This window comes from Chelmon rostratus, chromosome 7, assembly GCF_017976325.1.
Source record: "Chelmon rostratus isolate fCheRos1 chromosome 7, fCheRos1.pri, whole genome shotgun sequence".
In the NCBI taxonomy this organism is placed as follows: Eukaryota; Metazoa; Chordata; class Actinopteri; order Chaetodontiformes; family Chaetodontidae; genus Chelmon; species Chelmon rostratus.
In genome coordinates, this window is record NC_055664.1 from 18983477 (window position 1) to 19000590 (window position 17114).

The 17114-nt window shown below is 42.1% G+C and overlaps 2 protein-coding genes across 2 annotated transcripts; both read left to right on the forward strand.

The window, feature by feature from the left end:
- The first annotated feature begins 143 nt into the window (after positions 1–143).
- Positions 144–7508, forward strand: LOC121608853 (extracellular calcium-sensing receptor-like). Its single transcript, XM_041940251.1, has 9 exons — positions 144–277; positions 1122–1410; positions 4292–4378; positions 4633–4824; positions 5249–5518; positions 5579–5782; positions 5868–6074; positions 6358–6481; positions 6607–7508. The coding sequence occupies exons 1-9, from the start codon at positions 228–230 to the stop codon at positions 7506–7508; spliced, it is 2325 nt and encodes a 774-aa protein (XP_041796185.1). The 5' UTR covers positions 144–227.
- Positions 7509–11303: 3795 nt separating this feature from the next.
- On the forward strand, positions 11304–16493 carry LOC121609238 (extracellular calcium-sensing receptor-like). Its single transcript, XM_041940819.1, has 9 exons — positions 11304–11311; positions 11446–11619; positions 12143–12431; positions 13796–13882; positions 14139–14600; positions 14661–14864; positions 14950–15156; positions 15350–15473; positions 15592–16493. The coding sequence occupies exons 1-9, from the start codon at positions 11304–11306 to the stop codon at positions 16491–16493; spliced, it is 2457 nt and encodes an 818-aa protein (XP_041796753.1).
- The last annotated feature ends 621 nt before the right edge of the window (positions 16494–17114 follow it).

A 17114-nucleotide genomic window follows, 5' to 3' on the forward strand; every position in this document is an offset into this window, starting at 1 on the left:
CTCTTTCTCTCTCTTTGGAGACGTTAAACAATATGACTCTACCTGTCTTATTTCCCTTCCTTTATTCTGTCTGTGTCCTCACTTTAACTAATCCAATTTCCAGCGTCACCTCTCCACCCCCATCTGCAGCCAAGGTGTGTATGCTTCTAAACAGCTTTCAGCCAGCCTTTGTGGCCAAGGGTGACTTTGTTATTGGGGGTATCTTCCCCCTTCACTACAACCAGGAGATGCCAGACCTCAACAACACCTACAGACCAATGCCTGTGAAGTGTAATGGGTGAGTTTAATAACTGTGGATTGTAAATCATAATGGTGTCTGATTTTGTCCAACAAACATGTTTTTGAAGATCACTCAACTTGTATTTGTACTTATGAAATTATAGAACACAGTGATAATTTAGCATGAGAGGTACAGTGAGTGACAGATTTAGGTTCAAGAAAGATCTCACAAAAAGACATGGTCATACTTTATTTTGTATTTGTGTAATTCCCTAATAATTTCCAAATTAATTCCAAGTAGTGTTTCGAAAATAGTAATTTGCTGTAGGCTACACAAGCACTTAATTGGAATTGAACAAAATATTAATTTTCTCAAAAAATTCATTTCAACATAAGATTTTTTTTTTGTAATCAGGTAATTGTTTGCAAATTACAGATATGTGGAGAAAAACATTACCAAAAATACATCTTGGTAACATATTGGGGGAAAAATAATGAGGAAATACTGACAAAGCAATAGGAAACCACTTGGTTACATCATCACAAGATCGGTGTAAAGATGCAATAGATAGATATACTTTATTTATCCCAAGCTGGGAAATTGCAGTGCAGCAGCAGCATTACACACAGTGAAATAAGTGAAAATAAGACTATAAAGAACAAACTATACATAATAAAAATATAAAAATAGCGAGCAGTAAAAAGATTATATACATAACAAAATAATAAAATAGCCAAATAGTAAACAGTAGTAAAAAGTATTGCACAAAATGAATATCAAATGCAAATGAGTATCAAAATAATTATTCACTCTTCAAATTATAGCCGAGTCTTTGCTTTTAATTTGTCCCTTTCTCCATTCATGGTGTGTGGTGTGTGCATTTGTGTGTGCTTGGCTACAGCTTTGATCCCCGGGCTTTTCGCTGGGCTCAGACTATGAGGCTGGCAGTGGAGGAGATAAACCAGAGTACAGAGCTTTTACCCAATTACACCCTTGGATACAAAATCTTTGATTCATGTGCATATCCACTGACAGGCCAGAGGGCTGCTCTGGCTGTATTGAACGGGCTGATTGAGGACGACTCTCTGATGTGCAGCGGTGCCTCTCTGCTCCTCGCTGTGATTGGGGAATCTGGTTCTGCTCTGTCTATTGTGTTGTCAAGAATCCTGCAGCCATTCAGAATACCGATGGTAATGATGACTCTTTTCCTTTGTCATCCCCCCAGAAAGCAGTACTTGATTGATAGATTTTACTTTGATTTCTTATATATATAAATTACATACACTTCACATCACTAAAAAATATGGACTCAGAAAACAGAAAGCAAATCAAACAAAACACATTTACCCACATATAAAATGAAGAAGGTCAACCTCAGTATCTTCATACACCAATCTTTGTTGTTCATCACTTGACACTTCAATTTTATGACTTGGTCATGACCACTTTATTACCATGACCTATCTTACATTCCTAAAAAAAAAAAAAAAACACTCCCAAAACAACAATAATAACAGCAATAAAAAAGTTTTTCTGTTCAAAGTTTAAAGTGATTACGCATTGCTTGTAATATGTCTCCCCACGATTTCAAACTGGGCTTTTTTCGAGTGTGGTAGTGTAGGAGGATAAGTGTATTTCAGCTCCATGGAATGTTACTTTATCCTGTGATATAACTTGAAATGTATGATTTGATAGATTGAAATTGATTTCGACCCCATATGTCTGATAACCAGTGCTCTAAATTCGAATTTTGAAACATTCCCTTAAAGCATATGTCAATAAATCTGTAAATTAAAAAAAAAGTACGACAGTTCCCTTTTCATTGACCATAATTTCTCCGATTAAATTCCAACATTCTCAACAACTAAAATTAATATCAGTTCTCCTTGGTGAAGATTCAAGATTCAAGATTCAAGATCGTCTTCATTATCACTGAGCATAGCATGTCAATGAAATTTGTATTGCAACCCCCATGTTAGAAACAATAAGAAATATAAGAAAGTAATAATAAAATAAAATGGCGATGGATCTTGCCCTCTTCCTGACCTGGCCTTCATATACAGAGTCTAGGTAAGGAATTGGGCAGCCCACGATGCCCTGTTCAGTTTTAACCACCCCTGCCAGTTGTTTCCTCTCCTGTGCCGTGCAGCTGCCATACCACACTGTCACACTAAAGCAGAGGATGCTTTCAATTGTGGCCCTGTAGAAGTTGACGAGCAACCGAGAGGAGAGTCCAGCCCGTTTCAGTTTCCTGAGGAAGAAGAGCCTTTGTTGTGCCTTCTTCACCGGCGTGTTCAACACCAGATTGTTGGCTGAACACCACTGGGTGAGCTGGTGTATCTCCTCTCTGTAGTGGGTCTCGTTATTTGAGATGAGACCCACTACTGTAGTGTCGTCCGCAAACTTCACGACTGTGTTGTTGGGGTGGATGGCCACATAAGTAAACAGGGCAAAGAGGGCTGGGCTGAGCACACAACCCTGTGGCGTGCCCGTGCTGAGGACCAGAGGGGATGATGTTATGCTCCGTATTCTCACCACCTGAGGCCTGTTGGTGAAAAAGTCTCTGATCCAGTGGCACAGAGACGCAGGCAGACCCACTGCGTGTGGCTTCAGTGCCAGCTTGTCTGGGATGGCGGTGTTTAAAGCTGAGCTAAAGTCTACAAATAGCATCCTGACATAGGTGTTGGGCTGCTGCAGGTGAGTCAGGGCTGTGTGCAGGGTGATGGAGACAGCATCCTCTGTGGACCGATTCCCTCTGTAGGCAAACTGAAGGCTGTCTAGGTCCGAGGGGATGAAACCTCTGATGTACCTGAGAATAATCCACTCAAAACACTTCATGATTACTGGGGTCAGAGCAACAGGCCGGTAGTCATTCAGGCAGGTGATGGATGTCTTCTTCTGTACCGGAATGATGGTGGAGGACTTGAGGCACTCAGGAACCATAGACAGCTGCAGGGACAGATTGAAGATGTCCAGATACACTCCTGCTAGCTGGTCAGCGCATGTCCTCAAAGTCTTGCCTGACACCTTATCCAGTCCTGTTGCTCTGCGGGTGTTGATCCTCCTCAGGGTGGATGTCACCTGGTGCTGCTGCAGGACGAGGGGCTTGTGTGAAATGGGTGAAATAAGACTCAGGCTCATCTAGTGATGGGAAATCAAAGACTGTCTCTCTTAAAGAGGAACAAGTTTATTCAATTCACAGGCGGAAGTGAATGAAAAATGCTTCTGTTTAGTGCATGCAGATTGACTTTCGAGTCTTTCTTGATTCATCCTGTTGGCACTCAGAGCCAACAGATCCACAGAGGATGCAATCTCGACTCACATTCACTCAGACACACACATATTCATACAGATTGACAGCACCTACATCTGAGTGTTAGATGAATTCAGCTCAGCATTCAACACAATCATCCCCATGACACTGGCTGGCAAACTTGAATCCCACATTCTTCCAAACTCCTCACAACAGACCACATACACGTTGGATTCGTGGTCACAACTCCACTCGATTGCTGAACACCGGAGCCCCCCAGGGCTGTATGCTCAGCCCTCTCTTTGTCATGCTACACAAAACTGCAAACTCAGATAGGGAGTTTGGACAACTTCAAACAGTCTTGCAGGGTGGTGCACAGACAGCTCAATGTCAACAAAACCAAGGAGCTGATCATTGATTTTCGGCCAAATAAGGCAAAGGTACACAACCCCTGTCTACATCAGTGGAGCTGATGCTTTATGGAAATAAATTTGGCTCAATCAGAATACTTTGATATTTCTCCATGTCGTTTGTTTTCAATAAGGTTTACAGAATGTATGTTTTTACCTTTTAGGATAGGCAAGCAGTTCTATTTCCCTCTCCAACATAAGTTTATTAGTATAGGTCTTAGTTGCAGGATATTTATGTTTAAATTTCACAAAATCGATGACCTCAACTCTAAGATTAGATAAACAAAAAAAAGCCACTCAAATGCTTTTTCAACATGAACACCGATCACTGATAAAGCTGTACTGTGCTTATCCATGTTATCAGTTTTGCAATGCAATGCTGCACTCTCTTCTTCCTTCTTTACACAGATCAGCTACTTTTCTTCATGTGCGTGTCTCTCTGACAGAAGAAAATATCCTACCTTCTTCAGGGTAATCCCGAATGATGACTATCAGGTGACAGTTTGGCCTCAGATTTAAAAGGGGTTTGATAACCTTTCAGTGATGAAGCAGTGACAAGATCTTTTGAAAATGTCATATATTTCTGGGTTGTCTGATGTTGTTTCATGAAAAAGCTTGTACATGCTAAATTCAATTGTCGTTACAGTACAATTAGCAAAGAAAAGTAAAATAATGTCAGAATAATTCCTTTTTTCCTCAAAATATGTGTTTTAAGACCAAGTGAGTTGGCATTCTTCTGCTGAACACAGGTGAAAGCCATTGCTCAGCTGCTGGTGCACTTCAACTGGACCTGGGTGGGGCTGGTGCGAGGGGACCGTGAATATGGCCGCTCTGCTGTGGAAGGTTTACTAAGAGAATTACAGGGTACCAAAGTGTGTGTAGCATACCAAGAAATTATCCCTCTACTCTACAGTCGCCAGAAGGCGATGGAGATCATCCAGGTAGACGCAAAAACATCCTGAATTAGCATTAGAATCTTTTTTTGTTGTTGTTACTCTTTCCACATCAGTGCCAATTCCTGCATTAGTTTTGTCATAAAACTCACACAATCCTGTTAAAAGTTGTTGCGGTCTACATGTTGCTTTCCACCTGTATAACTTAGTGTCTCCCAGGTTGGATCCATGCTTAGGGCGATATTGGCTCACACTGCTCTCTGCAGTAGTGACTTTTTTGATCTTACCACTAGATGTCACCATATTTGGACATTTTTAAATCTGACTAATTCTGTGGAGACACAGACAAAAAACAGTTATTTCAGATTATGTGTCCGTCTTACTTAATGCTAATTATTTTTAACCTGATAACTTTTTGCCTTCCTTCCTTGTGAAACTTTCGTCCTCCTTCCTAATCTGCCTCTCTGTGAAGGTGATGCGTAGCTCTTTGGCCAAAGTGGTTGTAGTATTTTCAGCTGAGGGGGAGATGATACCTTTCTTGAGAGACTACATGATGCAGAACATCACTGGAATCCAATGGGTGGCCAGTGAGGCCTGGGTCACAGCATCGGTCTTTACAGGGAGCGAGTATTACCCTTACATGGGGGGCACCATAGGGTTCGGCATCAGGAGAGGACATATATCCAGACTCAGTGACTACCTGCAGACAGTAAACCTGCAGATGTATCCCAATAATGTTTTGGTAAAGGAGCTGTGGGAGGCTCTGTATGGGTGCAGCCCTTCTCTGTCCTCTGGCTCCCAGTTGCCTCCCTGCTCAGGGCAGGAATCCCTTTTGGAGCAACATGCAGCCTACATGAACACATCCAGCCCCAGAGTGGCATATAACGTCTATAAGGCTGTATACGCGATTGCTCATTCCCTCCACAACCTTCTTCTCTGTCAACCAGGCAGTGGGCCTTTCCAAAGCAACTCATGTGCTCAAAGCAACAATATAGAGCCCTGGCAGGTATAATCTAGTATTCTTGCTGCTACAGTATTACATTGAAAATCTTGTTTGAAAGAGTATTTCATATTATCTTTTGCTTTTCAAGCTCCAATACTACCTACAGGAAGTTACATTTAACATTGCCGGAGAGGAGGTGAACTTTGACCTGAAGGGCGACTCAATACCATATTATGATATCATCAACTGGCAAAGAGGCACAGGCGGAAACACTGAGTTTGTCACCGTGGGGTTGTTTGACGGGGCCAAGCCTGCTGGCGAAGAACTGGTGATCCAGGAGGACAGAATAATATGGGCTGGGCATCAGAGTGAGGCAAGATGCTTTTTTTCCCTCTTTTTTCTTCTTTTTAATGTTTTCAAGCAGCTCAAAAATGAGGACATTAAATTTATAGTGATGTTCAAGTGAGAAAAGCAAATCCTGAAATTTGAGAAGTGGCACCAGCAAATATTGGTGTTAATGTTTCATCAATGGCTCAGTTATCTTTTTTTTTTTTTTTCAGACATTGGACTAATTAAGCAATTGACTAAATATTTCAGCACACTCACTGCAGAGCTGAAAGCCATTGTTTGCTCTCTAGGTGCCGGTGTCTGTATGCAGCGCCAGCTGTCTTCCAGGGTCTCGGAAGGCTGCCCGTCGTGGGGAGCCTGTTTGCTGCTTTGACTGTGTGCCATGTGACAGTGGCAAAATTAGCAATCAGACAAGTGAGTTTGAAACCAAGTAATAAAAATCAAAACACTTCTAGTAATATATTTTGTTAAAATCAGGTCATATTTAAATCATAAATATTTAAAATGAGCTTCTCTTCTTTTGTTCCTCTTGCCTTTAGATTCAATAGAGTGCACATTCTGTCCTGAGGACTTCTGGTCAAACAAGGACAGAACAGCCTGCATCCCCAAGAAGGTGGAGTTCTTGGCCTATGATTCCTTGGGTATAGCCCTGACAGTGACCTCTGTGGTGGGTGCCTGCCTCACTCTAGCTGTCTTTGCAGTCTTTTTCTATCATAGAAGCACAGCCATCGTCCGCGTGAATAACTCTGAACTCAGCTTCTTCATCCTGTTCGCACTGACTCTGTGTTTCCTGTGTTCGCTGGTGTTCATTGGAGAGCCAACATTTTGGTCCTGCATGCTGCGTCACACTGCCTTTAGCATCACATTTTCATTTTGCTTCTCCTGCATCCTGGGGAAGACTCTGGTTGTGTTGGCAGCCTTCACTGCCACCCGGCCAGGGGACAACATGATGAAATGGCTGGGGCCCAGGCAGCAGAGGGTCATCATCTTCAGTTGCACTCTGATTCAGGTGGTTATCTGCGCTGCCTGGCTCATTGATGCCCCCCCTTTTCCATCGCGAAATACACAGTACGAACACTCAAAGATCATACTGGAGTGTAGTGTGGGCTCTAGCCTGGCATTCTGGTGTGTTCTGGGATATATTGGTCTTCAGGCCTGTCTGTGCTTTGCTCTGGCCTTTTTGGCTCGTAAGTTGCCGGGAAACTTCAATGAAGCAAAGTTCATCACTTTTAGCATGCTGATCTTCTGTGCTGTATGGCTGGCATTCATCCCTGCTTATATCAGCTCTCCTGGAAATTATGCAGATGCTGTGGAGTCATTTGCCATTCTGGCATCCAGCTTCGGCTTGTTGTTCTGCCTGTTTGCTCCAAAGTGTTACATAATTTTACTGAAGCCAGAAAAAAATACAAAGCAGCACCTAATGGGAAAAGAAAAGAAGTAGCATGACATAAATTATCCTTTTATGTTCAATGTTAAAAAAAAAGTCTTCCCAATTTATGGACAAGTAAATCAATAAATATAGTTACAAGAAGGACAAAATAAGGTTTGGATTGATTCAAGGTCAATGGGTTTAGAAATCTACACACGCGACAAGAATATTTATAATAACTAGTCTGTTATTGATAAAACCATCCCAAAAGGTGTGACTTTCACAAAACCCTGTACAACACTGTTGCTATGAATAAATCAAACAAACATCTGGAAAAAATTCAGAGACGACTGCAATTTTTTTCTGAAATCAGGATCTCTGCATGTATAACAGCCATTCCATTCCAGTGTCTATTAAATTCCAACACAAGCACACCTCATTATACTGAATGAGGTACTGATTAGGTGATCACCTGAACCAAATCTTATTTAACAAGTAAAGTTTCAAAATCATGGTTTGCAGAAGACCACACGGATTAGCCCATGGAGGACTGGAGTAAGGTCATCTTCTCTGATGAGTCCAATTTTCAGCTTTGCCCAACACCTGATCATCTCACCTGGAGAGGCCTACAAGCCACAGTGTCTCGCACCCACTGTGAAATTTGGTGGAGATCTGGAGTTGCTTCAGCAAGGCTGGAATCGGGCAGATTCGTCTTTGCGAAGGACGCATGAATCAAGCCCCATACAAGGTTATCCTGGAAGAAAACATGCTTCCCTTTGCTCTGACAATGTTCCCCAGCTCTGAGGATTGATTCTCTCCAGCAGGACAATGCTCCATGCCACACAGCTAGGTCAATCAAGGTGTGGATAAAGGACCACCAGATTAAGACCCTGTCATGGCCAGCCTAATCACCAGAAGATGGAGGGTCACAAGCCATCAAACAAAGCTGAGCTGCTTGAATCTTCCTAGGTTCAAACAATAATATTGTGTTGTTAAGAAAATAAGTATGATCTAGTTTTCTTTGCAGTATGTGAAGTCTGAAAATACAATACAATGGAAAAAAAAATAAGGAGTCACAGGTAGAAAAACATTTATTTGCAAGAAAAGAGTCAATATATACATCAGTCTCCAAAGTTTACTCCCTCCCCAGCAGGTAATACTGGGGAATCCAGTGCCTACTTGATTGCCAAGGCTTCTTTCTCTACTTTCGAATTGCGGATCTCCCTGGGGATTAGCTTGCGACTAATGTAGGCAACAGGATGTCGGTCCTCTGGTGGACCCTGCAGAAGCACAGCTCCAATACCCCTCTCAGATGCATCAGTTTGCAGGACAAATCTTTTACCAAAATCTGGACAATGGTGAATTGCATTCTTACTCAGGGATTGCTTGATGTTCCAAAATGCTCCCACTGCCTGTGTTGTCCACTGGACCTTGTTGGAGCCGTGGGCCAGTCATGTCTGTCAGCAGAGCAGCCCTGGCTGAGAAGTTTGGTATAAACCGATGGTAGAAGCCAGCCATCCCAAGGAATGATCTGAGTTGCTTCTGGGTTTGTGGAAGAGATAACATGATTCAATTGCATGGACCTTATACACTTGTGGCTCAATCAACTAATCTCCAATGGTGTAATCCAGGTAATCTGTTTTGGCTCTGGCAAGAACACACTTAGCTGGATTGATTGTCAGGCCTGCAGAGTGCAGGCAGTCCAGAACTTCCCTCAGGTGCTCCAAGTGCTCCTCCCAGTTGGTGCTGTAAACAACAATATCATCGAGATATGCACATGTAAAATCAGACGTCTGGCAGAGTACTTGGTTCATCAGTCTTTGAAAGGTTGCTGGGGTGCCATGCAATCCTAATGGCAACACAGTGAACTGGAACAGTCCCTAAGGAGTCTTGAAGGCTGTTAGCTCCTGAGACCGCTGGCTCAGGGGTACCTGCCAGTACCCCTTGCACAGTTCAGTGGTAGTCAGGTACGTTGCTTTCCCCAGACGCTCAATGAGATCAATTTGCAGAGTTGAATCAAACTTTGAAAAAGCATTCAGGTACCAAAAGTCAAGAGAAAATCTTATTCTTCCATCCTTTTTGGGGACCAAAACAACAGGATTACACCACTCCGTTTTTGAAAGTTGAATGATTCCTAGGGACGGCATGAGGTCCACTTCCTTCTTCAGTGGCAACAGGAGTCGCTCTGGCATCCTGTAACTCATACGTCTCACTGTTGCACCCTCTTTCAACACAATGTCATCCTCCACCAGATCTGTGCTCTTGAATTATTACTGGATTTGGTACCGTTTCCACCTTTGACTGCTGGTCTTTAGAGAGATGGCACAAATCAAGTTCAGCTGATGTCGATGAGGGCAAGTATTGGTCATCTACCTTCTCTTCCTCCTTAACACCACGGATCAGCAACACCTCTGCTCCCTTCTCCATTCTTGGAACCCACCCATTGAGAAGGTTCACATGGAGCACACGACTGGAATGCTGGTACCCTGGGGTGGAAACTTGATAAGTGGTGGGCCCAAGCCTTCTCTCCACCTCACAAGGCCCCTGCAACTTTGCCAGCAGCTTGCTGTCACTGGCTGGCAGCATGACCAACACCTTTACAGTGGTCGTTTTCATGGACTGATTACTCTGAGGTTCAAAGTCAAACTTCTGGTGAGGGACAAAACACATTTGAGTTATCTTAGCTGGATTTTTGGGGCACATTGGTTTGGTATGATCTCCCTGTCCACAGAGATAGCAAATGAGCGCTCCGTAAGGAGGTCTTGATGGTGCATGAGCTTGCTCTACAGTCTGTGTCCACTTTTCTCCTTTTAGACATTTTGGTTAATAAGGGTGTGGGGGTTCAAACTTCTACTGCTTAATGCCAGTCGCACTTACAGTGATTCTGACTGCTGGGATAATGCTTCATATTGTTACGTTTCAAAACATGCATTGAACCACTCTACTCCAAATGGTTCAAGTAGTTTAGATATGCCTTGGATAGGTGTTTTACTTCTAATTGAACAGGAATGGCAAACGAAGAATATCCAATAAATTCTTGGTAAATGCCTATATTCATATAGCAATAATATCCAAGGCAGGGTCTCAGTTAAAAAATTGCCGTTGGTCCACATGTCCTGAAAGATTTCATTGTCTCTGCATTAACGTTTCGGTCAAATATTATGTGTGGGGACTAATGGGGACAATAATCTTTGAAATTGGTCCAGTATTGAATGAAAGCACGAAGACAGTGTGTACAGATTGGATATTTTAAGCTCGAACTTGGTAATTATTTTCACTGCACTTGATGACAAATTTAGGTATGTCAGCCGTCAACAGATTTTATCTGAAAGAAACAGCAGTTCCAGGACAACGGAAACTCTGATCCAAAGCACTTTAGAACTTGGTTCACATTCACCCTTTTACACACACACACATTGTGTGCAGCAAGCTAGCTTGTCAGGTGCCGTCTCACCACTGGGAGTAATTTAGGGTTTAGTGTCTTGACCAAGTACACTTCAACATGTGAACAGTAAATGAGGATAAAACCAACAACTATGGGAGTAATGGATGACCTGCTTGCCGCAAATGGTCTACTCATTATTTGAACACCCCATTATAGCACTTTACACCAGCTACAGCTGGTCAAAATGAATCACCTCTCTGAACCTGTTTCTTCCAAAAGGCATGAGCCTTAACTAGGCGTACCTAATAAACTGGAAAATAAACTGGCATTTACAGAAATGACTTTCCTCATAAGACATTTTATTCGGAGTATCATTATCCAGATGTATCATTCTATCCAATCTGCACCCACCCACTCTAGAAAATCAGGCTTCTGATGCCCAATCCAATGTCACTCTGTCATTAATAAGATGCAAGAATGAGATGGTCATGTACTGTATATAACTTGCAGAATTCCTTGCTCTCTCTCTCTCTCTTTGGAGACATCAAACAATATGACTCTACCTGTCTTATTTCCCTTTCTTTATTCTGTCTGTGTCCTCACTTTAACTAACCCAATTTCCAGCGTCACCTCTCCACCCCCATTTGCAGCCAAGGTGTGTAAGCTTCTAAACAGCTTTCAGCCAGCCTTTGTGGCCAAGGGTGACTTTGTTATTGGGGGGACCTTCCCTATTCACTATAACCAGGAGATGCCAGACCTCAACAACACCTACAGACCAATGCCTGTGAAGTGTAATGGGTGAGTTTAATAATTGTGGATTGTAAATCATGATGGTGTCTGATTTTGTCCAACTAACATGTTTTTTGAAGATCTTTTAATAAGTGGATTACTCACCTTGTATTTGTACTTATGAAATTATTGAACACAATGATAATTTAGCATGAGAGGTACAGCGAGTGACAGATTTACGTTCTAGAAAGATCTCACAAAAAGACATACTTTATTTTATGGGTGTGTAATGCAAATTCCAAATTAATTCCAAGTAGTGTTTAAGTTATTTGCTTCTTCTTTTGCTAATCAGGTAATTGTTTATAAATTACAGAACAGTAAAGTAAAACATTACCAAAGACATATCTTCGGGGAAAAAATAATGAGGAAATACTGACAAAGCAATAGGAAACCACTTGGTTACATCATCACAAGATTGGTGTAAAGATGCAATTCATTCACTCTTCAAATTATAGCCGAGTCTTTGCTTTTAATTTGTCCCTTTCTCCATTTATGGTGTGTGGTGTGTGCATTTGTGTGTGCTTGGCTACAGCTTTGATCCCCGGGCTTTCCGCTGGGCTCAGACTATGAGGCTGGCAGTGGAGGAGATAAACCAGAGTACAGAGCTTTTACCCAATTACACCCTTGGATACAAAATCTTTGATTCATGTGCATATCCACTGACTGGCAAGAGGGCTGCTCTGGCTGTACTGAACGGGCTGATTGAGGACGACTCTCTGATGTGCAGCGGTGCCTCTCCGCTCCTCGCTGTGATTGGGGAATCTGGTTCTGCTCTGTCTATTGTGTTGTCAAGAATCCTGCAGCCGTTCAGAATACCGATGGTAATGATGACTCTTTTCCATTGTCATCCCCCCAGAAAGCAGTACTTGATTGATAGATTTTAGTTTGATTCCTCAATTTATACAATCTGCATTACATACACTTCACATCACTAAAAAACACAGACTAAAAAAACAGAAAGCAAATCAAACAAAACCTACAACACACATTTACCCACATATAACATGAAGAAGGTCGACCTCAGTATCTAAATGGAGTATGTTAAATATAAATAAATAGTTGACACTGTCTCCAAGTGCTTGCTCATGAGGGATTTGGTGGGTCTCTGTAGCTAAAGAGTTTGGTCTGTACCTGCTCTATATGGAAAGTGTCCTGAGACAACTTTGGTTGTGATTTGTGAACTGAATTGAATTGAATCACTTGACACTTCAACAATTCCCTGACAGCATATGTCAATATAACTGTAAATCCATGTGTAAGACAGTTCCCTGATGTATTTGTAGCATATTTATTAAATTATTCTGCATTATTTTGTATTGGATTAAACATTTTCTTTCACCATAATTTCTCTCATTAAATTCCAACATTCTCTACAACTAAAATTAATCTCAGTTCTCCTTGGTGAAATCGGCAAAATAAGACTAAGGCTAACCTAGTGATGGGAAATCGTTGGGAGAGAACTCTGTTGCCAAGTTTGCAGACAACATCAAGTACCAATCTTGCAGGGTGGTGCACAGACAGCAACCTACTGCTCAATGTCAACAAAACCAAGGAGCTGATCATTGATTTTCGGACAAATGAGGCAAAGGTACACAACCCCTGTCTACATCAGTGGAGCTGAGGTGGAGCAGGTCAGCAGTTTTAGGTAATTGTCAATCAGAATCACTAGGGAACCTGTCATGATCAGTTCAGCAGAAAGCATCCTGACTGGAAACATCTCAAAGTGGCATGGGATGTGCATGACCCAAAAATGTATTCGACACTGCGCAAGTGTCAATGTAATATATTTCAGTACTTCACCAGACTTTGCCTGTTCATAAAATTTCCTCTAAAATGCTCTGCTGTCCAAATTTTGAATTGGACTTCTGGTACATATAAATTCTGCATTGCTCAGACCAAGTTTGTTTCCATTGATTTTGCCATTGACAATTTCTATCCCCTCAATGTAGTTTTTATTTTTCTTTTTTTTATCAGTATAGATCTTAGCTGCAGGATATTTATGTAAGAATTTCACAAAATCGATGACCTCAACTTGACGTTTCAATTTTTCAAATACTTAAAACAAAAAGCCACTCAAATGTTTTTTTCAAAATGAACACCTGTCACTGATAAAGCTGTATTGTGCTTATTCATGTTATCAGTTTTGCAATGCAATGCTGCACCCTCTTTTTCCTTCTTTACACAGATCAGCTACTTTTCTTCATGTTCGTGTCTCTCTGACAGAAGAAAATATCCTACCTTCTTCAGGGTAATCCCAAATGATGACTATCAGGTGACAGTTTGGCCTCAGATTTGGTTTGATAAACCTTTCAGTGTTTATCAAAAAGATCTTTTGAAAATGTCCTATATTTCTGGTTTGTCTGGTGCTGTTTCGCGAAAAGGCTTGTACATGCTAAATTCAATCGTCTCTACAGTACAATTAGCAAAGAAAAGTAAAATAATGTCAGATAAATTAATTAATGAATAATTTGTTCCTCAAAATATGTGTTTTAAGACCAAGTAAGCAGGCATTCTTCTGTTGAACACAGGTGAAGGCCATTGCTCAGCTGCTGGTGCGCTTCAACTGGACCTGGGTGGGGCTGGTGCGAGGGGACCGTGAATATGGCCGCTCTGCTGTGGAAGGTTTACTGAGAGAATTACAGGGTACCAAAGTTTGTGTTGCATACCAAGAAATTATCCCTCTACTCTACAGTCGCCAGAAGGCGATGGAGATCATCCAGGTGATGCGTAGCTCTTTGGCCAAAGTGGTTGTGGTATTTTCAGCTGAGGGGGAGATGATACCTTTCTTGAGAGACTACATGATGCAGAACATCACTGGAATCCAATGGGTGGCCAGTGAGGCCTGGGTCACAGCAACTTTCTTCACAGGGAGCGAGTATTACCCTTACATGGGGGGCACCATAGGGTTTGGCATCAGAAGAGGACATATATCCAGACTCAGTGACTACCTGCAGACGGTAAACCCTCAGATGTATCCCAATAATGTTTTGGTAAAGGAGCTGTGGGAGGCTCTGTATGGGTGCAGCCCTTCTCTGTCCTCTGGCTCCCAGTTGCCTCCCTGCTCGGGGCAGGAGTCCCTTTTGGAGCAACATTCAGCCTACATGAACACATCCAGCCCCAGAGCGGCATATAACGTCTATAAGGCTGTATACGCGATTGCTCATTCCCTCCACAACCTTCTTCTCTGTCAACCAGGCAGTGGGCCTTTCCAAAGCAACTCATGTGCTCAAAGCAACAATATAGAGCCCTGGCAGGTATTATCCAGTATTCTTGCTGCTACAGTATTACATTGAAAATCTTTTTTGAAAGAGTATTTCATATCATCTTTTGCTTTTCAAGCTCCAATACTACCTACAGGAAGTTACTTTTAACATTGCCGGAGAGGAGGTGAACTTTGACCTGAGGGGCGACTCAATACCATATTATGATATCATCAACTGGCAAAGAGGCACAGGTGGAAAAACTGAGTTTGTCATCGTGGGGTTGTTCGACGGGGCCAAGCCTGTCGGCGACGAGCTGGTGATCCAGGAGGACAGAATAATATGGGCTGGGCATCAGAGTGAGGCGAGCTGCTTTTCTCTCTCTTTTTTTTTTAATTTATTGTTTTCAAATAGTACAAAAAACAAAGACACTCATGCAGTTATCACAAGTTTTTTTTCAGACATTGGACTAATTAAGCAATTGACTAAATATTTCAGCACACTCACTGAGAAGCTGAAAGCCATTATTTCCTCTATAGGTGCCGATGTCTGTATGCAGCGCCAGCTGTCTTCCAGGGTCTCGGAAGGCTGCCCGTCGTGGGGAACCTGTTTGCTGCTTTGACTGTGTGCCATGTGAAAGTGGCAAAATTAGCAATCAGACAAGTGAGCAAGTAATAAACTTCAAAACAGTTCCAGTGTAATATATTCTGTTAAAGACAGGTCATATTGAATGGTAAATATTTAAAATGAGCTTCTCTTCTTTTGTTCCTCTTGCCTTTAGATTCAATAGAGTGCACATTCTGTCCTGAGGACTTCTGGTCAAACAAGGACAGAACAGCCTGCATCCCCAAGAAGGTGGAGTTCTTGGCCTATGATTCCTTGGGTATAGCCCTGACAGTGACCTCTGTGGTGGGTGCCTGCCTCACTCTAGCTGTCTTTGCAGTCTTTTTCTATCATAGAAGCACAGCCATCGTCCGCGTGAATAACTCTGAACTCAGCTTCTTCATCCTGTTCGCACTGACTCTGTGTTTCCTGTGTTCGCTGGTGTTCATTGGAGAGCCAACATTTTGGTCCTGCATGCTGCGCCACACTGCCTTTAGCATCACATTTTCATTGTGCCTCTCTTGTATCTTGGGGAAGACTCTAGTTGTTTTGGCAGCCTTCACTGCCACCCGGCCAGGGGACAACATGATGAAATGGCTGGGGCCCAGGCAGCAGAGGGTCATCATCTTCAGTTGCACTCTGGTTCAGGTGGTTATCTGCGCTGCCTGGCTCATTGATGCCCCCCCTTTTCCATCACGAAATACACAGTATGAACGCTCAAAGATCATACTGGAGTGTAGTGTGGGCTCTAGCCTGGCATTCTGGTGTGTTCTGGGATATATTGGTCTTCAGGCCTGTCTGTGCTTTGCTCTGGCCTTTTTGGCTCGTAAGTTGCCGGGAAACTTCAATGAAGCAAAGTTCATCACTTTTAGCATGCTGATCTTCTGTGCTGTATTGCTGGCATTTATCCCTGCTTATATCAGCTCTCCTGGAAATTATGCAGATGCTGTGGAGTCATTTGCCATTCTGGCGTCCAGCTTTGGCTTGTTGTTCTGCCTGTTTGCTCCAAAGTGTTACATAATTTTACTGAAGCCAGAAAAGAATACAAAGCAGCACCTGATGGGAAAAGAAAAGAAATAGCATGACCTAAATTATCCTTTTCATGTTTTTGAGTTGTCACAAATTAGTTATTTTCCATTTGTGTTGGCAGCTACAATTGTATGCATTTGATGTTGCAGCATCCCAACTGAAGTACAATGTACAAGAAAATGTACAAGCATAACTACAGGAAGCTTATGACATTCATGTATTAAGAAACAGAAAAAAATAGCACTGAATGTTCTTTGGAGTTTCTGTGTTTCACTTCTTGAATAAAGATTTTCTGCTGATCCTCTTCCCTGCTTCTCGTGAGTTTCAGTTTTGGATTGATTCGAGGTCAATGGATTCAGAAATGTACACACCAGACAAGAAAATCAACAATAATTAAGTAATAATTAAGTAATTATTGATAACATTTTCCCAAAAGACTCTGATGGTTGCAAAGCACTGTGTTCCTCTTGAGGGAATTAAATGCAAGCATGTTTTGTGATTCATTTAATCCATGAATTTCCATTAATGAAGAAACTAGGCTTTTAGATCATGGATAACTTGCAGGCAGGGAGATGCATGGAGCATGACACAAGGATACAGGCATCACGGAAAGGACCAGAAAAAAGGTGCACAATTGTGCACAAAGATGACAACATGATTAAAGGTGGAGTT